We start from the raw sequence: 24336 nt of genomic DNA on the forward strand, positions 1-24336 counted from the left end.
ATTTTTATGTAGGAGGATTGTGCAAACTTAAACTGACATAAAGGAGTTCCTGGGAGTTCTCTTTTATTCATTTCATTCATTTAACAGATATTTATTGAGTGCTATGATACACTAAGCTTTCTGCTGGGAGCTGGTGTTCAGTCATAAACACAACAAATGTGGTCATCAGCACCCTACTGGAGCTTACAGATTAGTTTATCTTGTGTATCTTGTAGAAGAAATTACCTTTTTGTGACTTTACTCATTGTTCTGAGTGCTCAGTTTGATTTTTCCAGAATGTGAGACTCTAGGGTGTTCAGCATCTAAAGCAGGTGTGTTCAACCTTTTGGTGTTTCTGGTCCCTACTAGAAAAAGAGTCTATTTGGGCCACTCATTAAATATACTGTGATACATAATCACAAAAAAATCTCATAATGTTTTAAGTAAATGTACAATTTTGTGTTGGGCCACATTCATAGCCATCCCGGACTGCATGCGGCCTGTGGGCTGCAGGTTGGACACCTTAGAAAGTATAAGGGGTACAAGCAATTAAATCTCTTTGGATAGAGTAACTTTGTTTCTCAAACCAAAAGTATAACTAGTAGTGGAGAAACAGAATTGTATTTAGATGCAGACAAAGAGGAAAGTATCTGAAATAGGTAGGCCCCCCAAAATTCGATGTGTTATTTCCTCACACACAAAGAGGTAGAGGGCACAGGCCACTGGCTGATCCCAGTGCAGTTTTGCCTTGAGTGGCCCCTGCACTACTGCTGGTGAGGGCTGTGATTCAACTCCAATTAACCTCAGAAACCTCTACAGAGGAGGACCCTTCAATACCATTTGTCATTCTCAGTCAGCAACTTTAACTTCAAAAATCACACAAAAATCAGTTCTGACAAGACAGAAAACAAACATCAGCTGCAGGGTCCTTCCTCTCCAATAAAACCTGTAGATGCTACATAATTGAGAAGAAACATAAAGCTGAGCAAGCAGCAAAACTACAAGGAGTCCTGGAGAGGCCAGAGGTGGTCTTGGAGCAGTGTGGAGATTGTGGTACCTGGAAGGAGCCCGAGAAAGAGTGGAAAAAGAGGTCCAGTTAGAGATGTTAACTTCTGCATTACCTTTTCCCTCCTCAATGTTTTGGGGTGATCTTCACCTGCCTTACAGGAACAGCCTAGGGCATGCATGGTGGTGTCAACAGGGTAACATCTGGGCAGTAAAGAAGTTGATAAAGGTGGGGGAAAACAAGTGTCCCTGTCCTTGAGCATCTTCTCCACTGTCTCCTGTGGCTTCCAATCCCCTGGCTGATGGAGAGTGACCTAGAGAGATTGCCTCTTCCCAGTTTTACGTCATTCTAAGAATTGAAGGGTGAGAGTACCTGGCAGAGGAATTGCCAGAACGGTGAACTCAGTTCAGTTTGGAGGCTCTTCAAAAATTTGATGGTGCTGAAGGCCCTGGAGCTCATTCCTTCCCATCTCCTAAAATCACAGAGGGGGCACTGTAGTGTATACAAAGTCTGTCCAGAAAAAGTCAACCATTGCTAATATAACAAGAATGTTTTGCATGACATTGATGTAACCTGGTAGCTGAGGAGAATGGCCTGCAATATGCGTGAGTGTACAATGATGACTTCACTGTGCTAGTTATTGGGGTCGGTAGACACCATTGAGTGTGTATGGTCATCACATTCAAAATGACTGAGCCAGTAGAGCAACGAATCTGTGTCAAATTTTGTGTTAAGCTTGAACGTTCCTCCACAGAAACTATTCAGGTGATTCAGAAAGCTGCAACTATGGGCAACTGGTGACTGGTAGCTTCATCACAACAGGGCACCCACTCATGCGTCCTGGCTGATACAGAATTTTTTTTTGTGAACCATCAAATCTCTCAGGTAACTCAGCCCCCAACAGCCAAGATTTGGTTCCCAGTGACTTCTGCATTTTTCTAAAACTAAAATCACCTTTGAGAAGGGAAGAGATTTCAGACCATTGGTGAAATTCAGGAAAATAAAACAGGGCAGCTGATGGCAACTGGGAGAACTGTGTGAGGTCCCAAGGTACCTACCTACTTGAAGTGGACTGAGGTGTCATTGTCCTATGTACAATGTTTCTTGTATCTTCATCAATAAATGTCTCTAGTTTTCCTATTACATGGCTGGACACTTCCAGACAGGCACTGTATATGCGTCTTTCCTCAAAACATTGCAAGACAGGACGGACCCCCCAAAAAATATGAACTTGTAGGCCAAAATAACGAAATGCCCAATGAATACAACAACTATAAAATAGAGACTGAAATTGTTGAAGAACACATGAAGCAAAATTATTGAAACAGACCAAGAATTTAAAATAGACATGATTAGTATCCTTAAACAGATAAAGGAGAATATTAGTGATATGAAGCAGAAGTTTTGAAAGGAACCAAATGGAAATACAAGGTTGCCAAAATAGGTAAGTAATAACAATAAAATAATTAATATAAGAATAAATAAGTAATAATATGAGAATATACACTGTATACTCACAACTATAGGCCTACTTTTGCCACCTCTGCATTAAATTCAAAAAGAAGTTGGAACAGAGAAGGAATGAACATTCACTATTATCTAACACAAAATTAGTACCAGTCAATTAACAGAAAAGTCAGTGGAAGCAAAGAGTTATTAAACAATGATACAAACACCTCTGATATTTAATTGTCACTTACATAAATACATATTCATTTGCCAATCTTTTGATAGAGGCAATGCTTTTTTTTAATCTTAGAGTTCTAGGTTGTCTTTCTTGTACAAAACACACCTAGAATATATCTACCAGAACTTACAGTTTCTATTTCTGTGTCTTTAGTTCACAGCCAAGACTTAAAATACACTGGCAAACCAGTATAACTTAAGGATCCTTCTATATTTAAATATGCATTTTTGCCACATTTTACAGTTATTCTGCTTACTACTAATTTAGTAGCATTTCTAAGCAACTAAATTTTATCAAGTCTTTTCTACACATTTAACTTAGTTTTTTTTGGGGGGGGGACCTTTCATGTCTGTACTAATTAATCTATATAATTAAATTCCACAGTTACAAACCCCAACTGAAATCAGAGATAAACAGATTTTGGAACATGGAGTAGAGTACTATTAAACCTAAAACTCCCGTGGTAGGAGCAGAAAGTGACTTGGGCACCCTGGAGAATAACTCAGTAGCCACCAGCATTGAGGGTACTGTCTTAAGGCACTGTGTCTTACAAAAGGAAGGCAGGATTCAGCTAGAGAATGGAAAATATTAAGAGCTTCTGGTGACTCTGTGTAACAGTCTTTCCCTCTATATATGTATATGATTTACATTGCATATAAACTCTTTTTGAACATTATCAAAAATACAAATATAGTACAAGAGAACTTTCTAAAGGGAATTTTGTGGGGTAACTTCAAAATACCTAGACAGTTTGGAACAAAAATAAAATTAGTTCTAAACCACCAAAATAAGTCAAAGCTAGAATGTTCATTCAGAATTAATTTACGGTTGCATGGTTTTTAATGTGAAACTGTAACTGCCATCTTTGTGAACAAGGTGAGAAACATTCTTATACTACAATTCATAATTTTTTAATTCTATCTATTTTGTCAAGGATGTACAATAGCTTAAATACAAAGAGAGGTTTAAAAAAAGCCCACCAACATTAATCAGTGTAAAATAAGAGTTTTCTGGAGTACGGTGTAAGCACTGACAATCTGCATTCATTGCATTTCAATGTTCATTACAAAGGAATGAGCCAAGCAAATTTAATTTTCATCAGCTATTGATTTATTGATATCCATAGCATCATAAAAATCATTTGATAGCTACTTTCAAATTGGAAGGCATTATTCAAATGTCATGTATTTCTGTCTTTCATTTCCATTGATTTCTCTGATTTACTAAGACTGCCACACTCTCCAGTTCCTCACCATGCTCGGCAGAATCAATGCTCTACTCTGAGTTTCAGGCTTTCTATTGAATGCCTTTCCATAATCCACTCCACCACGGTTCAAAACTTGAGTTCGAAAACTTCTGCATAATGAAAATGATCCTTAACCCTTAGCTGTATTTCTTCTTTTCTTTGCCAGTCATATCAATTAAATCTATAACCATCTGGAGAACAAACTATTCAGATTTAAACATTACTGTTTGCATGTAGTATAAGGTTGAGTGTTATGTACATATATTAGAGTAAAAACCATATTGAAACACACAAGAAAAAAACATGTGTACTTCTTTACCTTCTAAATTATAAAATATGTACCTCTATGTATTATACAAAAGCAATGCATAACCCCATTGCACAAAAGCAAAGACGACCCCGAAGCAAGATGAAAAGTTAAGCAGAGAACTTATTTGGTCAGATTACAGAGTAAATCAGTTTAATTAGTCTTCAAATTTGTTTCCCTAAAAACTAGGAGATGGGTAAGGACAGTCAAAGAAATTTTTCTGAAAAGTTATAATTCCCGTTGTACCATTCGAGCATTTAAAATTAGCTAATTTAGAAAGCTTATCAAAGTAATTTGAATGTGATGAATAAACTAAAATTAATGACAGTGCTTATTGGGAATAACATAGCATCAAGCAAAGGAGCTTTTGAAAATTTGAAGATAGTGATACAACCGAATGTTATTTCAAACATGTACCTCAACTTCTGTCTCTAAAATACAGGAAGCAAAGCCTTTTTGAATAAATACTGGCTTGATTCTAGTGTGATGCATTTGTCCCGATGTTCTACTGCATTTCATTGTGGAATAGCTGATCATAAAACAACACTAAACAATGTCCTCAACCCTAGGTTTTGAGTGTGCAATGCTCTCATCAAGGAAGTAGGGTGGCACTGAGAGGTCAAAATACAGCTCATCATGTTTGGGGCTCAATATTCTGTACATTGCCAGTGGTAGCTCTCCATGTAGAAAGAGCACATGGTTCTCATAGTGGATGAAAGTGGTCTATCCTCCCCCATGTGTGGATGGGTGGCTGAGATACTGGTATTCAACTCAGAGTCCTTACAAAATGACATCATTAGAAATCTGCCCAGTTTTGTGTCCACCCTTCATACTCCCGCCCCAGAAGGAATGTAAGTAGGCCAATTACAAAGATAAAAAGACACACAAGATGAATAATGAAGATTAAGAATAGCTAAATAAAAAAAATTAAATGGAAAATGAACCTTTACAAATTTTGATAATGTGTGAATTTTCCATGCCAGTCAGTACCTGATATAAATATCAATATTTCTTTTGGTTTATTGGAGAGATTTTTTAAAGCATAGGTTTAATATCCACAGAGAAAATACATTGCTTCAAGTAGTTAATTTCCTTTAGTGAATATTTATTGGCAAAACCACGAAGAAACTGATTATGTCACGCCATGACTCCTTCATTGCCCTAAGAACCAGTACTTTTATATCTACTGAGAAGATCCTCCTGGAAAACACTTATTTAAACATAAGTCTGATTGCCATAGCCCCCAGACTTTGTGTTCTTGTGGGCAGCAGATGAAATATACAAATACAGTATAACATGAGTAGTGACTAATGTTCTGAAGAAAATCTAATTAGGGCCCAGGATAGAATTTAGCTGAAGGTTAGGGTATTTTGCAGATGGTTTTAGATGCTCAGTAAGACATCCCTATGAGGCCAGCACTGTTCTCATCCTCATTTGACATGTGAAAAATTCTAGCTTCAAGCCTCGCATGCCAGCCACAAATGCCTAGAAAAATGTTCACTTTTGGGACTAGCAAGACTGGACTGCAGCAGTTGCTGCTGAAAGTGTAGACTTGCCTACTACTGAAACTATTTTCATAAAAATTTTCTTTTTTTTGCTATTATAGCAGAGTAGTGTGAAATAAAATCATATCCTGTATGGCTTATTTTCTATAATCTAACAAGTAGAAGTAGGATAAGTGGTTGCAAGTGATAGAGAACCAAATTTCAGGTCAGTATATGGAAGGATTTTCTAATAGTTATAAATGTCCAAAAGTCCCATTTGCTTCCTTGTAAGTAGTAGAAGTAGGGAGATTTCTGTTTTTGGCAGTGTTCAGTTACAAGCTGGGCAGCCCCTCAACGAGAGTGGTGAAGCGCAAAAGCATTGGCTTATGTCTGGACCATACACATTACAAGGTGACTCTACCCTTGAAATCTTGTCTTCTTGTATTATGTGGGGTGTGTGTATGTGTTTCAGTTCATCAGAATAGATCTAAGGCCAATCTGTGGGGACCAGTATTTCTGATCAATCTCATGATAATTAATACTCTGTAAAAATAAAGACTTGAGAAGCTACTTTTAAGTTAATAGCATATTAACTTAAATGCAACCTTACAAAACCTTAAACTGACCTTTACTTTAATATCTCCTTCCCCCACCAAAAAAAACCCCACAAAGATTCAAAACTGGGAAACCTCCAGAAATAAGAACACTATTATCAGTGTCTACTGGCTAAAGAAATTTAGCAAAATTATAGAAAATAACTTTTCCTTTAAGTTATAAACTCAAGGATTTCAAGAAAATCTGGCTACAGTATTTATTCAGTTTAATGAAGCTCAATTCCTTGTAGCTGTAACTATATTTATATCCCATATTAGCTTTACTTACTTAATGATGCCAATTCATCTTTCTAAAATATGTTTTGTTATACTTTTATAGTCTGTGCTTTTGAAATTCTCATGATTTTAAAAGTCAGGTCTAAAAGGAGATAATGACATGCAGGGGTAGGAAAAGTTTGGGTTGCAGCCGGAAGTCCATGGGGCCAAACAATCCTCAAGCAAAGAAACGTATGACAAAGCAGCAGCTCTCTGAACACTTATGTGGTACATGTCCTCTCCTGCAGGGTCCTCTCACCCTCAACTTCAAGAATTGGATCTTGGATCTGGAGCCTGCCTCCTGCAGGGCGGCAGAGACAGAACTTCCAAACTGCATGATCTTATTCTAGGCCATGGATTAGATAGAGATACAGAAAGAGATAGACTCATATTTATAGTTTTATATATTTTAAAAGTAAAATCCTTTAACATATTTCCTATCACAACTTGTCATAAATAAAAATCCCAGTAGTATTACTATTTTCAAAGCAGTAATACTTTTTTTATTAGTGTCCTAAATCTAGAAAGATCTCCAAGGATTGCACTGATACTCATATGTAATATAAGTCTTCAGCTTTTACAGGGAGGCTGCGCACTGGGAACTGTGATCTTGACAGAAAAGAAAGCCTTTAGATCATTTTTGTTCTAGTGGTAAAGGCCACAGGTCTTCAGTAACAACTCATCTCCTGTGCTACCTCTAGATGCCCGTAGAAATTACTGAGTTCACCTTCAGCAAATTTCCTCAGGACTTGGGACTGAGCAAACGTTAGAATCTCAGGAGCAAAAGCTTATCATTTCAATAAAATATATTGTGATATTTGTTTTCAAATCCCTTAATATAGGAATTAAACTAATCACTTGTACTCCAGTGTGTTCAAAATAGTTATAAATAAACTCAATACTATATAAAAAATGAAACCTGAGATAGTCTCTAAAGAACACCTAGTTAGAAATAAAGACAAAATTTATAAACAAACAAAACATTATGGGACAAAATTATGGAGGAAATAAAACATATTTTAGTTCTTCTTTCCTTTTATTTGTATTAAATTTTGTAGGTTCTTCAATGTTCCAGCTAAAATGAATCTCAGTTCATAATTTAAACAAGTAGATGAAAGTAATAGCTTATGTGAAACTGTACTAAGTCAAATAAAAGTCATGTTGGGGAATTCACATGAATTTAATTAGTGTTAGGTAAGCAAGATATAACGAACTATTGTAATATTTCCCTATATAAACCATAGTAATATGATACTTTTATTCTTTTACTAATAGAAGTCATTCAAAATCAGTGATAAACATATTTTACAAAATAGTCAGCAAATAACTCAGACTAAAAACCATAGCGTCTGATAAGACCAGGTAAACTGTTTAATATATGGATGTTTCCTATGAACTTTCAGAGGTTGTAAACACAGATTGCCCTCTAATGCTGTTTAAATATTTCCCTAGTCTTGTTTGCACTATTACCTTGCTTTTCCGCCCCCTGAGGAAAAGCTTTGCTAAGCAAAAATTACTTTTAACCTGGGTCCTCTTTAAACTGTAAGTTGATGGAAAGAAAACAAATGTTGTTTACAGTACTGGATAAATGACATGTTGAATCAAGTCATTATTCACTGACTCAGAATGAGGAGGAAGTAAGGTTGAGGTTACTGTATTCATATTGAATACTAATGAACTAGCTTGACATTGTTATTGTGATGATGATGATGGTGGTGGTGGTGATGATGATGAGGATCGGTTTAGGGGCAGAGATGTTTTTTGCTTTTTAATTCATTCAAAGATTGACCAATAAATCTATCCCTAAAGTAATTGACTATTCCAAGCCCTACTTGGGCAATGAAGTCCTAAAGTCAAATTGGTTACTTCTATCAGCATGGACGTATTACATATTCTCCTTTTTGAAACATGTCTTTAAGAGATTTCTGTGTGCAAAACTAAATTGAATTTGCCACACATTTCATTAATTGCCCTGAGAAGGAAATTAGTATGAAGCCTGTTTATTTAAATGAGCGGTGTTACATGATATAAAAAGACAAAAGAGCGCTAATTAGTGCTGCTGCATTGTTATGAAGGGAACCTTCTAAAATTGCTAACAGCCACTTACAACTTAAAATAAATGAGTCTTTCAGATTGTTTAGAAATTGACAAAAACAAATTTTGGCAAGAGTGTGGGGAAAAGGGCACCCTCTGCACTGTTATTACAGATACAAATTGCTATATTCTTTCTGAAAGGCAGGCTGGTAATATGCTGAAAAAGAAAATTTAATGTATACACTGACAGAAGTAACCCACATGTAGGAATTTTTCCTAAGGAGTAATTGCTTAGCGGGGGGCAGGGGGAGGGGAGATTTGTACAAAGGTGCTCAGTGCAGCATCGTTTATAAGGGGGAAATGTGGAAACAACCGAATGTGCAATAATGGGTCCAGTGAAATAAAATTTGGTAGGAAAATACAGGGAGGAATTGTGTAGACATTAAATATTGTTTAGTCAATTCAAATTTCTTACCACGGAAAGAGACTTACAAAAATACTGAGTTAATAAAGTAAGTTATATAAAAATATGGCCAGATTCATGTAACATTATGCAAGTTGTTTGTTTATTCATCTATAATTTGTAAAACTCTGAAAAAATATTCCACAAAAGATAAGTGCTTTTCTTGTTGCTCTTTGTATTTTTATGCACTCAAAGGCAATTTTTAAAGAAAATAAGAAAAAGATTAAAAATAGGTAAGAATGGTTGATAAATTACTGAAAATGGAAAGATGAAGAATTGCTGCCTGAACAAGACCAAAGGAAGAAATCATTTGGAATATTTTTTATTCTAAAATTGTTCTTATGATTTAATGTAGTATTTTTAACTATGAAAGTAACACAGGTTCATGCTAAAAAGAAGTAATAATAACACCTTCCCCGCTTTCCCCCATTATTCCCTCCTGCCTCCCCTCTGGTTACTGTCAGAGTGTTCCTGATTTCAGTGTCTCTGGCTATAAAGTAAATACTAAATAAATAATAGTAGGCAAACATCCATAAAGTAAAGTGGAAGTTATCTGTATATATTAATACACTTGATGGATTCATGCATACACAAATATATCCATTATTTTTTTAACTTAAAATTTTGTCTTTTACAATTGATCTTAGGTTTTTTTCTATAACAATACATATAAAATTCTGCCCTGGCTGGTGTAGCTCAGTGGATTGAGCTCGGGCCTGCAAACCAAAGGATCGCAGTTTGATCCCAGTCAGGGCACATGCCTGGGTTGCAGACCAGTTCCCATCAGGGGACGCACAAGAAGCAACCACACATTGATATTTCTCTCCCTCTCTCTTTCCCTTCCCCTCTAAAGATAAATAAATAAAATCTTAAATTAAATAAATAAAATTATAAAATTCTGTATGTTATATAATTATATCATATTTATTTATTATGAGTATTTGTTTCTAGTCCTTTGCTAATACAAACAATTCTTATAAAATTTCTTGATTGAAAAATATACACAAAATTATGGCATTTTAAAAAATTATTTTATTGTTGTTCAATTACAGTTGTCTGTATTTACCCCTTACCACTCTCCTCCCACCCCAGCCATTCCCAACCCCCTCCCTTGCTTCTACCTGCCCTTGATTTTGTCCATGTGTCCTTTTACTTGTTCCTGTAAACCTTCCCTCCCTCTCCCTATTGTCCCCTCCTACCTCCCCTCTGGCTACTGTCAGATTGTTCTTGATTTCAATGTCTCTGGTTATATTTTGTTTGCTTTTTTCTTTTGTTGCTTAGGTTCCAGTTAAAGGTGAGATCATATGGTATTTGTCTCTCACCACCTGGCTTATTTCACTCAGCATAATGCTCTCCAGTTCCATCCATGCTGTTGCAAAGGGTAGCAGCTCCTTCTTTCTTTCTGCTGCATAGAATTCCATTGTGTAAATGTACCACAGTTTTTTCATCCATTCATTTACTGATGGGCACTTAGGTTGCTTCCAGCAGTTGGCTATTGTGAGTTGTGCTGCTATAAACCCTGGGGTGCATAGGTTCTTTTGGATTGGTGTTTCAGGTTTCTTAGAACATAATCCCAGCAGTGGAATATCTAGGTGGAAAAGGCAGTTCCATTTTTAGTTTTCTGAGGAAATTCCATATTGTTTTCCACAGGAGCTGCACCAGTCTGCATTCCCACCAACAGTGTACTAGGGTTCCCTTTTCTCCACACCCTCTCCAACACTTGTTGTTTGTTGATTTGTTTATGATGGCCATTGTCACTGGTGTGAAGTGGTATCTCATTGTGATTTTAATTTACATTTCTGATGGCTAGTGATACCGAGCATCTTTACATATGTCTCTGGGCCCTCTGTATGTCCTCCTTGGGGAAGTGTCTGTTCAAGTCTTTTGCCCATTTTTAACTTGGGTTTTTTGTCTTCCTGGAGTAGAATCTTGTGAGTTCTTTATGTATTTTGGAGATCAAACCCTTGTCCGAGGTATCATTGGCCAATATGTTTTCCCATATAGTCAGTTCTCTTTTCATTATAGATTTTGTTTTTTAATTTCCACTCTTTATTTTTCTGGAATTTATTTGGGTATAAGGAGTGAGTTAGAAATTCATCTTTAGTTTTGGTTATTATTTTCCCCAAACTAGCCAAGTTTTTCTGAAATCTTCCTAAATGATATATCTTTTCCCCCAAATGATATTATAAAATTGTCTTTTCTCTGTAAATTGATATACATATTCTGTGTGTTAAAAAATAAAATATCATAAAAATCTGGGTGGAAAAATGATTATTCACCCAGAACAATAAATAGGCAAGAGTTAGGTATGAGGGATAGCTGACATCAGAACAATTCTCTCTTAGGAAGCAACTAGAAAAGTTGGATAAAATACAAAAAAGCAGGTGTTCAAATGAATTGACAAAGCAACCATGGCATCCAAGATTTGAAGAACCAAAATACTAGATAAAAACAAATTAAACTGAAGTATGTGGATTACAGAAAATAATGAAGATAATAGAGAAATTAATGAGATAGGGAGAAAGAGTACAACACAGAAAATCAACAAAGCCAGAATTGCTTCTTGGAAACACTCACAAAATTGATAACTCCCAAATAAGATTTATCACAAAGAAAACACACAAATTACCAATAATGGGGTGGAGGGAGGAGATTTAAATACAGATGCAAAAATATTGAAGATCTTATGAACAACCGTATGTAGTAAATATGAAAATTTAGATGAGTGACAAACATAACTTTCTAAGACTAATACAGAAATAAATAGAAAATCTGACTAATGCTGTATCTATTAGAATAATTATACCTATAGTTAATTTTTTTTCCATAAAGAGAACTCCAAGCACAGAAGTCTTCTAAACATTTAAGGAAAAGAACAGGAATCTGTTTTGTGAACTGTCAGAAACTTTAAAATACAACCTGATAAAGACGAAATAAGAAAGGAGAATTATAAGCCAGTCTTTTTTCATACAGACACAAAAGTCCTAAACACAATATTCGAAAATTAAATCCACTTAACAAAAGTAATACAAGGAAATGTCATTAATCTGTTAAAGGGTTTCTGTGAATTTAGAAGGGAAATTTAGAAAGGTTCCCTTCAGGACTGGGAATAAGGTAAAGAAGACCCATCAACTCCTGTCCTGCTCTGTGCTGTCTAACAAGTGAAGAATGCAAGAGGAAAATGAGTGAAAAGGAAAAAGCAAAACTATCTTTATTTGTAAACAACATGATTATGAATTACAAGAATTATTAAGTAAATATAGTAAGGCCCTGAATACAAGCTCAATAAGAAATTAATTATATATGTATATCCAGCAACAAACAACTTGAAAAGAAACTTTGAGACAAACAAGACACAACGAAGCAACAACAAACAAACAAGCAAAAAAAAAAAACAAAAAAAAAAAAAAAAAAGAAGAAAAGAAAAAAAAAGGAAAAAAAAGAATGCCATTTAAAATAGCAACAAAAAAATGTCATTATCTAAGAATAAATCTAACAGAAGGTATGCACAATCTTTATAAGGAAATTAGTGAGAGAAATTAAAGAAAATAAAAATAGTTATAAAAATATATGAGATTCATGGATTCAAAGTTTTAGTAACTGTAAAGATGTGAATTCTATCCAAATTCATCTCTACATTTAATATAATTCCAATTAAAATGCAAGTGGTTGATTTTTGTGCAAATGGACACACCTATTCCTAAATTCAAATGGCCATGTCAAGAGGCAAAACTGTGTATTTGAAGAACAGCCCTCAAAGCCAGTGTGGGCAAAAATGTGAATCAACCAAAACTGCTGACGAGAGTGCAAATCAGTGCTATCGCTTTAGAAAACTGTTGGGTACCATGTTCCAGCAATTCTGTGGAAATGCAAACATGTGTTCACAGCAGCAAAATTCATCACAGCCCCAAACTGGAAACAACCCAAGTGACTACCATTAGTAGAATGAATAAATAAATTATGATACATTCATATAATGAAAAAATAAGCTACTTCTATATACAACATTAATAATCTCACAAACAGTGCTGAGCAAAACATGACAAATATGAAATAGTACAGTGTCTGATTCAATTTGTAAAAAACTGATAAATGATGAAAGCGAACTTGTGATGATGAAGGGCTAATAGGACGTAATTGCAGTGGGTGTGGAGGTGTAGGTAGGACAAGGAACAAGAGTAGTTCCCGGGTGCTAGTAATATTCTCTCTTTAAATCCTAAACTATAAACATATAGGTGAAACTCTTTTCTGAGTAATTAAGCATCAGTAAAAACACTTTTTAAACATGCAAAAAATAACCAGGAAAATTTTGAAGACGGTAGAGTATGCGAACAATCTATAGCTAGGCAATGTTACCATGCATTATGGATCTACATTCATGAAAAATACTGTGGTATTGGTACAGGACTAGATCACTGAAACAAAGAGCTGGTTCAGAAGGGGAACCATCTAACTGGAAAATCAAAGTTTTATACAGTGTGTATGTTCGCAGTTGCTTGTGATTTTGGTCAGTTTAGATGTCAATAAATTAAGTGGCCAAATAGAATAAAAATCTTGAGTTACACAAAGGAAGAAAATATCTGAAACAAATGTTTAGTACCATGGGTTTCCATGTAATATGTATAGGACAAATTCTCATAATATCTAAAAAACCAACAAAAAAAAACCCTGATTTTTCTCATATACTTATTTCCATTTTTAAGGTGAGAAATAGATTAAAATTAAGTGGTGGTAGTGGGTAGGGATAACAGATTTTGCTACTGACTGAAAAATAGTCCAAAAGTTGACTACACACCCTTTTGTTTATCATCTCTGTTGAGTCAGATGGATGTTTTGTTTTGTTAAACTAGTGCAGGACTATAAAGGAATTTGTAGCATTTTAAGTGATGGTAACCACAATTCAAATCAAAAGTGATTCCTTGGTCTCTTTAATTCAAAACTCCAAGGGTAGATTTTGCTTTGAGAGAGGTCGAACATGGTGTATTAAATGGTTTCATCAGGATAGGGCTTCTCTCTCAGATGGGTGTTTCTGGGGATCAAGATGACTAACAGCAGCTTCCTTAGCCTGCATTCGACTGAACTGTCATACAGCAAAAAGGTGGAAGTCTTTGTCCCAACACTCCCTGCAGAGGCCTCATTGTATCTCTTTGGTTCACAGTGCCTCACAGCCATTCTGAATCAAGCATGTTGGCTGGAGAAATGCGTCGGTGTGAGTTGTTTAGTCCCAAGTCACATATTCCATATCTGAGCTATGGAGGCATCAATCTGGGGGCTGAGAGTGGGGAAGAAGGTTAACCTCAAAGGGAAATCAGAGAATGGTCACCAAGAAGATGTTGAATGGATCATAGTTGAAAAAAATGTCCCATCTAGAGTAAAATACACAGGGGAAGAGGCCCTATGAATTTAACCTTGACATGTATTTACAAATGTTAAAAACTGGATAGCTGTCATGAACTGAATGTTTGTGCCCCACCCCTCAACTCAGAAGTTGAAGTCCTAACCCCCAATGTGATGGTATTTGGAGGTGGGACTTTTGGGAGGTGATTAGGCCAAGAGAATGGAGCTCTCATGGATGGAACTAATGCCCTTGTAAGGAGAGACATGAGAGAGATGATCTCTCTCCACCATGTACAGACACAGCAAGCAGGCTACTGTTTGCAAACCAGAAAGAGGGTCTTCACTAGAACCAGATCTTCCTGCACCTTGGTCTTAGACTTCCCAACATCCAGAGCTGTGACAAATAAGTTTCTGTGTTTTAAGTCATCCTGTTTGTTGTTTAGTTATGGCAGACTGAGCAGATTAATACAGCCAAATCACTTTAGGAAAAGTAAAGCTTTCATGACATAAAAAAGCATTCCCCATCCCCTATATCCTGCCCCCATGTTCTCAAGTTCTCAGTTTGTTCCATGGAGGATCCATTCGGTGGTTATTTGGGTGAGAGAGTTTGTTTAGATGAACCTTCCTAGAATATGAAATGAGTGCTCAGAATAACCAATGATCACTGCCTTTGCAGAAATCCTACCTTGCACCAAAGGAGCTGTGTCCACTTTAATCCACTCTTTTTTTTAAAGATTTTATTTATTTATCTTTAGAGGGTAAGGGGAGAGGGAGAGATATCAATGTGTGCATCCCCTACTGGGAACTGGCCTGCAACCCAGGCATGTGCCCTGACTGGGAATCGAACCGTGATCCTCTGGTTCACAGGCCTGCGCTCAATCCACTGAGCTACACCAGCCAGGGCCACTCTTTCTATTACTGGTTTTCGATAATGTTTCTGACAAGTTCTGTTTTTCTTTCCGTCAACTGTCAGTAAACAAGTGTTGGGCATTATTTGTAGCACTTAAACACATTACATGAAAATAAAATGAGTTCTTAAAAAGCCAAGAGAAATGCTTCTAGAGACGTTTAGGTCTGAGAATGAAGTTATAGGAATTTTCAGATAAAAAGTCTGGAATATAAACCAAAGTCTTTTCAAATCTACTATGTTGTAGCTCCTGGACACATTTCCTTTTTGCTTCTAATCTGACAGTGGGAGAACATTTTTCATGTTAAACTTAAATTGTTTAGTTAATGGTCTAAAAATAATTCCAGAGGGCATTTGTCAGCATAGACGTTATTACCTCATGCCTCTGACTGAATTTGACATATCTATTGTGTTCTTGCTGTTTAAACTGACCCCTGGAATTAATCACCTTTTTTTAAACCAGCTAGAAATTGTAGGCATTTAGTGGATATCACTGCATCAGTCAACTTAATGAGTCTCATTGTCTGAAGTTTTAAATATACTTACTGATCATTCTAATGTTGAACTACAATTGACATTCATTCTTATTGCAAGTTTCCAAGTTTTCCAAGTTTGCCCTTCTTGCCTACCCAAGGAGAATGTTTAGCTGAAGGGTTTTTTTTTTTCAGATTCTGGGAACTCAAGTGCGACTACCAGGTGATATGCAGAAGAACCTAAACATCATTATTGTGGACTACAGTGCACCTTAAGCACGCATGTAGTTTTGGTTTCAGAATATCCTGTCACCCCAGTAGGAATTGTTCCATGGAGGACCCATGCTGGTTAATATAACCCAGGGGTGTCTCTGGCACCCTTGCAGTTGGGAAGGAGAATGGGAAGTTCGCACATGGCTGTGGCATCTGTCACTGGGGAGAGCCACAGGAGAATCAGCCAGTCTGTAAAAGCCAAGCACAAGGCCAAAGGAATTCCTTCACAGGTAGAGAGCCATCCAATCACCAAATGTGTTACAGGTTATTAAGTAGATTCAAACCTGAGTCATAATGAATGGTTTTGGTTTCTGTTTTGTTTTCAGTTGTTTGAATTTATGAACTTCTTGGCTGAGAACGTCATCTTCTGCTATATGGGCCTGGCGCTGTTCACATTCCAGAATCATATCTTCAATGCTCTGTTTATACTTGGAGCCTTTGTATCCTTTGAAATAGGAACATGGGGTAGTGAGAGAGAAAAAACTACTTACTTTTACTTATTATTCTGTTAAATTGTTAAAGTAGTTCCTCAGGTTTACTACAGGGCAAAATTTAAAGCAGGTAAGTAATTTCTAGTTAGGGGAGAAAAGCATCCTAAGAAATTCAGAACCTTAATAAATGCTTAGGTTCAGTGCAAGAACTTGGGAAAATACTGGGGGAAAGTAAAAGGAGAGAATTGAAGGAGAGCGACTTTTTTAAATATTCAAAACATGTTTAAAATGATGAATCATTTACATAAAAATGTCAATCTGTTCTTTATAGAGAAATATAGTAATCTGCATTAGCAGGATCAGAAGACAGCCAGGATTATGAAGCTTTAGAAATGTTTTTATTACAAGGTGGTAAAATCTTTCCAGGAAGGACTTTGAAAATAGTATATACAGAGTAAAGACCAAATGAAATTGGCATAATGGATGTGCTTTCAATATCTCAATTATTGTACACATATAAGTTTATCCCAATAAGATAATCCTTTCCTAAGAACAAATTAACAAAACATCTAGACCTCACTTTCAATGCAGAGGACTTTTGTAGCTTTCAACCTGTGGTATGGGCATTCCCAGTGGGAATGGATATCTGAACAAAAGGACATCGAGGCCCTGGGGGTGTCCCCAAGGATGGTCAGCAGCCACTGTCCTCCTTGCCACTTGAAAATGGACAAATGCCTCCTCAGATCACAGGCAAATGCCCTTACAGGCAGATGCCCTTACAGCCAGGAGAATTGACCCTTTTGTCAAAGCCCTGTTCTAACCAAGCACCTCCCTGCACTCGCCTCCTGTTCTCCCTTCACTGAGCACTCCACCCAACTCTCAAATTTCATCCCAAACTCGGATTTTAGGAGGAAGTTCTTCTTCCCAAATAACTCCACCTGATCTGAGGGCAAACTAGAACAGGTTGATCAGTGATAGTCAACACTTTTCATCTCCCAGCACACACAAATTAATTACTAAAGTTCTGCAGCACATCAAAAAGCATATATGAATATTTTTTGCTGACCTGACAAAAAATATAGGTATCATTTAGAATCCTTCACACTGGACAACTATTGTTGTGTTGGCTGTTGTCATTTTTTAATTTGACAATCCAAGAGAAAAGAGGTCAGTGTCCCTCGGTAAACAGTCAGGTATGACATGTTTTAAAATTTCTGGCAGCACACTGGTTGAAAATCGCTGAGGTAGACTACCAGGGAAGGAGTTCAAGATAGCAAAAGGAGAGTGATGCCTACTACCAGTATTTTCATAAATCGTAACCTGTAAAGTTTGGATTTAGTAAAATGCCTCTTAAAGAATTAGTTATATTATGCATTTAGATAGGCAATTCCTCCAAAATTAAATTCACCAAAAAAAATAAAATAAAACAAATGAAGCTTGCTAGGCACAGGGAGTATAAACTGATGTGAGATGGTAATCAGGAGCCAAAGTACATTTATCCTTTCTGAAGTAGTGCTGGAGAAGATAATGCCACAGCCTCTGCACGCTCTCTGCCTCCCGTTTTGCTGCAGAATTGGACATTAAGTTAGTCATCAGCAAAGGAAATGTGATGAGAAAATGTACAGTGATTGAAATGGTGTTGGGTTAACAATTGTAAGCCAAATATATATTCAAAGAAATGCAGGGTTCTCTATTATTACTGCAAAGGAATTTGCATTGAAAGAGGAATTTTGGAAGCAAGTTGGACATGCATCTATGCATGTTTATCCCTGTGTTCTGGTTCATGATATAGAGAAAGTGAAGAATATAAAATGTAAAGGTCCAGGACTCACACATTCAGTGCATATTTTCCTCAATGGGTCGCTGTGCGTATCCACAGCTAGCTATTTTTGTTGCCAGAGCCTGCAACATATATCCCCTCTCCTTCCTCCTGAATCTGGGCCGAAAGCACAAGGTCCCCTGGAACTTCCAGCACATGATGATGTTTTCAGGTATGTGAACTATATTTGGCATCATTGCTACTGTTCTCTCCCTCCTTTATTACGTGGAAAACTACAAGGATGTCTCTAGACATAGAGACCTTCCAGGGAAGCATAACTCCTATTTGCTTCATTGTACCCAGTACCATGCTGATACTAAGTAAGTTCTGATCAGCAATGGGATTTTTCACTCCAGAAAAAAAAAAAAAAAAAAAAAAGAAAGAAAGAAAGGAAAGGAAATCTTGTTGGGACAGCTTCACGATGCAACATGTTCCAGAAATTGGCTTAGAATATATTGGACTTTCTCCTGACCTATTTCAGACCAATTTTTATATTGGGGAATTTGCATGATCATTTTGTAAATTGTTTACCTGAAGGTAAGAAGGTAGTCTGTAAATGGTCCCATCCTTGTTCAGTGTTAAGGCTCCTTGTCCCCAGAATCCCTGTCACTTCCCTATGCTGAGCTCCAGGAACTCCTCATGGTTCATACAAAAGCAGATCATATCTAAGTATGCTTAGTTATTGGTTGAGAAAACAGGTATTAACTGCACACTCACCCAGTGGCAAGAGCCATTCCAGGCACTGGTGGATGAACTGGCAAAGTCTGTTCTCAAGAAGCTTATGTGCTGCTTGCTTCAACCATACCTGGAGGCTCCCTCTTCCAAAAGAAAAGACACCAAATGAACCTGCTGACCCTGAACTACACTGGGGATTGTGGTTTCCGTTTATCCAATCAGTTTTCCTACCATTAGTCTTTCCTGTTTGAAGACCTTTCCCCTTACATGCCTTCTAGGTGTGTATGCACCTGTGTTATACTCACAGGCAGTTCATTGGAAAACATGAGAGAGTAAAACAGTAACTTCTCTCAGAATAGAGCAAATAAAATTTCAGGTATACAGCAGGATATGGAAAAAGTTTCTGAAACTCTCACTGATTGAATATTTTCTCTTTGCTACTCACTCTAGATCAATCCTATAAAGTAGTTATTGACCCATTTTTTAGATGGAGGAACTGAAGTTCAGGACCTCAGAGAGGTTAAGTAACTTAACCAAGGACAAAAACATCCCTGAACTGTGGTCTGTGGGACACCACTTTAAACACAACAAAGTGTTTCAAAACCTACATTTTTTAGAAGTAGTACTAGGAATGAAAGGCTTTTTTCACCTTCAGTTTTATTCTAGCCTGTTCCACACAGTAAAGGGTAGCAGCTCTTAGGTTGAAAATGAGTTATTTAATAAAGTACAGGCAAGTGGAGATCCAAAGTTAAAAATTTCTGCCTTGGTTTCATTGCTCAGTTGGTTGGAGCGTCAGCCTATGCACTAAAAGGTTGCTGGTTGCATCCCCAGTTGTGGCGTGTATATGAGGCAACCAGTTGATGTTTCTCACATTGATATTTCTCTCTCTCCTCCCTTCTCTCTCTCTCTCTCTCTCTCGCTCTTTCTTTCTCTCTCTCTCTCTCCCCCTCTTCCTCTCTTTCTAAAATCAATAAGCATATCCTTAGGTGAGGGTTTTTTTCTAAATTACCTTCTGCAGGCGTCCTACATTTACAGACATGCCAGGATACAAGAGGGAATCATAAAGAGGATAAGCTGGACTGATATGTGACTTTTGACTTAGAACGACAATGAACTTTGACTTACAATGAACAATGAACAATAACTTATTATAGGAAATCAAAAGGCAAATTTGATCACTTATAAATAGAAAGTCAGCACTGGGTTGCATTTTTTGCAAAGCATTTGTAGGCATTGGAAAGTACCTTATTTTCTTGCATATAATGCACTTCCATGTATAATGTGCATCGTTATTTTTCCCTCAAAAAATTGGTCAGAAAGCATACATTATACATGGCAAAATATAGTACTCTTCCTTCTTTACCATCAAAACATCAGTAAGTAGCTGTGTTCTGGAGAATACTAGCTTATTTTTTAAAGTTGGATATTGTATTTTAAACAATATTTTATTTTACAAAGAATATGTTGATGGGTGTAGGGTTTTAGATAGCAATGTTGGGGACATGAAATGTCTGCCTAAATGGCTACCTGGCTTGATGGTTTCTCCAGGATTTGGCAACTATGTTTGTTTAGCCACAGAAGTGGGGCTGCATTAAAAACTGAGGCCAGCAATACAGTGTGTAGGATCAAGGGATGTGAGGAAGCCCAGAATTTGGTGGTATCTTTATGATATTCTAAAGCAGGAGTCAGCAAACTATGACCTTTGAACCAAATCTAGTCTATACCGATTTTGTAAATAAATTTGAAACAGAGCTGGACCCGTTTTTTAAAACAAATGTTTGTGGTTGTTTTTACACTACAAAGTCAGTGTTGAGTTGTTGCACCAGAAACTACATGGTCCACAAAACCTAAAATATTTACTATCTGGCCCTATTCTGAAGCATCTCCACCCTCTGGAAAGAAAAGGATAGCCCTCCCATTAATGGGGTTGACATTCTTGGTTTGATTCATTGGAATCCCAGCCAGCTATTTCTGTCTTTAAAAAAAACATCATGCCAGTATTTCAAGACAGCTATATGCATATGACTATAATGTCCAGAGAATGACACCCTTTGTCTTCCACACTGAATATCCATGTCTTCTGACATTTACTGAGTCACATATTGTTAGCAGTTTAGCAGTTTAACCTCAAGGGCCAGTGTCCTCTTGGTCCAAAATGAGCTGTGTTTATGTATTTGGCTGGTTTGTTGTTTTGTACACCTTTCACTTCGAAATGCTTCTGAACAACAAAGATATTGGGGCGCTTCATATTTCTAGTGCTGTTTCTATTACAAGTTAATAATATTGATATTTCCTCATATTATGGAAAGAACATTGAATTTTCCACTAAAAATTGTCATCTTTTTTACCTTTAAAATGAGAAGAGCGCAATGTTATATGGTTATGTAATGGAATCAGAGATGCTGAACTCACAAGTCACTTGACACCTTTGTGAGACCTTTCTCAGAAAGGTGAGCAACGTTTGAGACTCATAGCCAGGGCAAGATAGTAGAGGCATATTGGTCTCTTTTGCAGATTAAGGGGGCAAGGGAGAATATTGGGTATCTTGCTGACAATCTCAAGACCAATTAGAGATGAAATTGAGACTTGAACCAAAGCCTCTTGGCTTTGAATTAAGAGCCTCTCATCTACTTGACACCACTTTAGATTTACCCTCAAGGTCATGAGAACAAAAGTTAAATCAAAACCATGTCCTTCCTAACCCAGGCCAATCCCAGCATGCCTAACATATTCCTCATGCAAACTTAACCCCCATCTAATTCAAAACAAGCTAAACACATGGGTGAAATCCCCTCTAGTCATTGATTCTGGTTTTACACTGCACCCGCTGACCTCCATCACAGTGTAGGAAGTATAAGTGAGAGTTCAGCACATGCAGGTAATGCATTTCCTCAAAAGAGAAGCTCCAGACTCAGCTTTGATTTTTGCCGTGAACTCTGATATGCTATACCTCATTTAAGACCTAGAGTTTTCAATGTATTTGCCAGGATATAAAGAATGTAAAAGGTCAACTTAAGGTGAACAAACCAGAGGAGGAGGTAAAGAAGCAGATCAAATAACACACCATCTATTGTGTTCTGGGTGTGTGAGATCAACCCCTGCTGAAACTAAAAGAAAAAGCCTGACTCTTAAAGAATGTGTGTTTTATAATGTAGTCTAATATTCTAAATTATGCTCGGAGTGGTCTTGATTATCCAATTAGAAGGGTGACTTTAGAAGGCCTGTAGTGGAATCTAGTTGTCCATGCTTCACTAATAAATTTAGATGGAACTTTTCTGTACATAGCCCCAAACACTTTGACAGTCCTTTGGAGAAGTTAAATAATGACACTCCATCTGAAATGACAGTGTGAATTTATTTACACACTTACTCATTCACAGTCATCCAGCTATTTGTTCAGCTGACCTTCGTTGACACCACTTCTTGGGTAGGCATTTGGTGAACAAAGATGAAAACACGGGCCTTTGCCTCAATAGGCTTGTGCCTGACAGAGAGAACTTAGCTTCAGCCCATACTCAGTTTCTAGGATGGCGCACCACAGGTGGTTCAAAGGCCAGTAGGAGAAGACCCAGAACTTTCTGTCTCAGTTAATTACACCTACCATTTGATAATCCCTTTTCCGTTGTCTTTGCCCTCACCAAATGTGTGTCCTTTGGCACTGGGCGGAAGAGCTGGCCATTCGTTCCCAGCAGAAGATTCATTTGTAAAGTTAACAAAGCTTCAGTTCCAGCCTCCCTTGTTTACACAGGCTTCTTCCAAGATCCTGGGAGGATCTTGGGCCCTAGCACTGTGTACTGTGGCATAGAAAGTTTTTGTAAAAGATATTTTTTGCATTGTTTTTCTTTAATAATGCCCCCTAAATGTGTAAGTTTCTCAGGCCCCACAAAACCTGAATCAGACCAGTCTCCAAATTTGGATAAACATGAAGATGAAAATTACAAAGGAATCCAGCTGCTTGTTACTCACCTCCTGGCAGTGAGTGGGGCCTGGAGCTCTGTGGATGGTTTGGGGACAGCGATGTTTTTGAGTAAAGCTCACATTGTTCGTGATGTTTCTACTGCCACCACCACCACTCTCTCTCTACCCCACCTCTACCTTTTGCCTCTAGAGTGAATTAAACTGAGCGAAGTAACTGTCACGGCCCAGATTGAATTTCTCACTTAGCTAAGACCCTACCTAATTCATGTTGTAATCTGCACCCACACAAAGCCTTGGAAACTGAAAATGAGCAACGGTGTCAAGGTCAGGAGTAGTTGCCTCTGTATTTCCTGTCTTGAGAAGCTGTTAATGCAAATTCTGTTTTTGGTAGCTAGGTTGCAGTCGAAGTCATGTGGGGAATATTACCCTGAAACATTTTTAAGAGTTTCTTTACATTCAAGGCCAGGAGTTTGAAACTGCTCTGCTGTGTCATGTGATGCCAACACAAGGACTTAAGAGGATACTGAGCTTTCCTTGAAACTGTTCCCATTGCTCCTAGGCACAGCCCTAGCTAATGCCAGGAGTGCACTCCCTTGCCTAAGCTCTCAGCTCCTTTGAAACCAAAAAGGCAGAGCTATGTGGTTTAAATTAAAGGAGGATGAGATTCGCACATATTAGCTTTCCTATTGATGTGATGCCTAGTACAAAGATTAAACCTTTTGTTTTAATTCAAATCCATGTGCTACAATTTTAATTTAATTTAAAGCTAAATAAGAACCAGGAGTTGCTGAAAGGAAAGGAAATGTCAAGCCCAATTGAGCCCTGGCAGCCTTCCAGAAACCACTGTGACTTGGACACTGTGGCCTTGGGGCTACAGAACCTCCACCCAGAGCTGCTGTGCTGACCTGGGCACGAGGGAGGCACAGAAGCACCCAGGCAGGTGGGACAATCCTGGCAGTGTATCAGAGAACACGCTCCTCCAATGGGTCCATTTCTATTGCACCTTGAAGAGACATTGAAACCCTAACATGTCCTATCATATAAAGTAGGAAGGGTTTTTACAAGGAAAATGTGACTGCGACAGGCAAGAGTAATATGAAACCTCATCCATGAGCTCACACAGCACCGGGTCTCCAGACTTGCTGCTCATGTTGTCTGTTGGCCATTTGGTTGTCACCCAGCACACACTGACAAAGAGCTGCGAGCACCAACAGATTAAGCAAAAGACATGGAAGAGAAACTGTAAATTAAGAAAAATTATTTATTATCAATTATTTTCCCCCTCAGTGGTGAAAGACCACCATTATTATTCAATTGGGGGACACCAGTGTTCTATGGAAGGACAGCTTAACACAACTCTCAATGTGTAGAGACTTTCTCAGTGTCGTTTTGGTGAGTCATCAGTCAGGCCATGGTCATAGCCAAGTA

At 37.4% G+C, this 24336-nt stretch overlaps 1 protein-coding gene across 1 annotated transcript in view; it reads left to right on the plus strand.

The window, feature by feature from the left end:
• The window catches only part of SLC9A9 (solute carrier family 9 member A9), a 529357-nt gene that overhangs the window by 298252 nt on the left and 206769 nt on the right, over positions 1–24336 (plus strand). Inside the window, exons 10-11 of the mRNA XM_037153405.2 lie at positions 16392–16505; positions 18376–18487. Of these exons, the coding sequence (XP_037009300.1) occupies positions 16392–16505; positions 18376–18487 (226 nt within the window). The remainder of the gene's footprint in view (positions 1–16391; positions 16506–18375; positions 18488–24336) is intronic.

The sequence above is a fragment of the Artibeus jamaicensis genome, unplaced genomic scaffold (assembly GCF_021234435.1).
Source record: "Artibeus jamaicensis isolate MK-2021 breed Jamaican fruit bat unplaced genomic scaffold, CSHL_Jam_final contig_466, whole genome shotgun sequence".
NCBI lineage: Eukaryota > Metazoa > Chordata > Mammalia > Chiroptera > Phyllostomidae > Artibeus > Artibeus jamaicensis.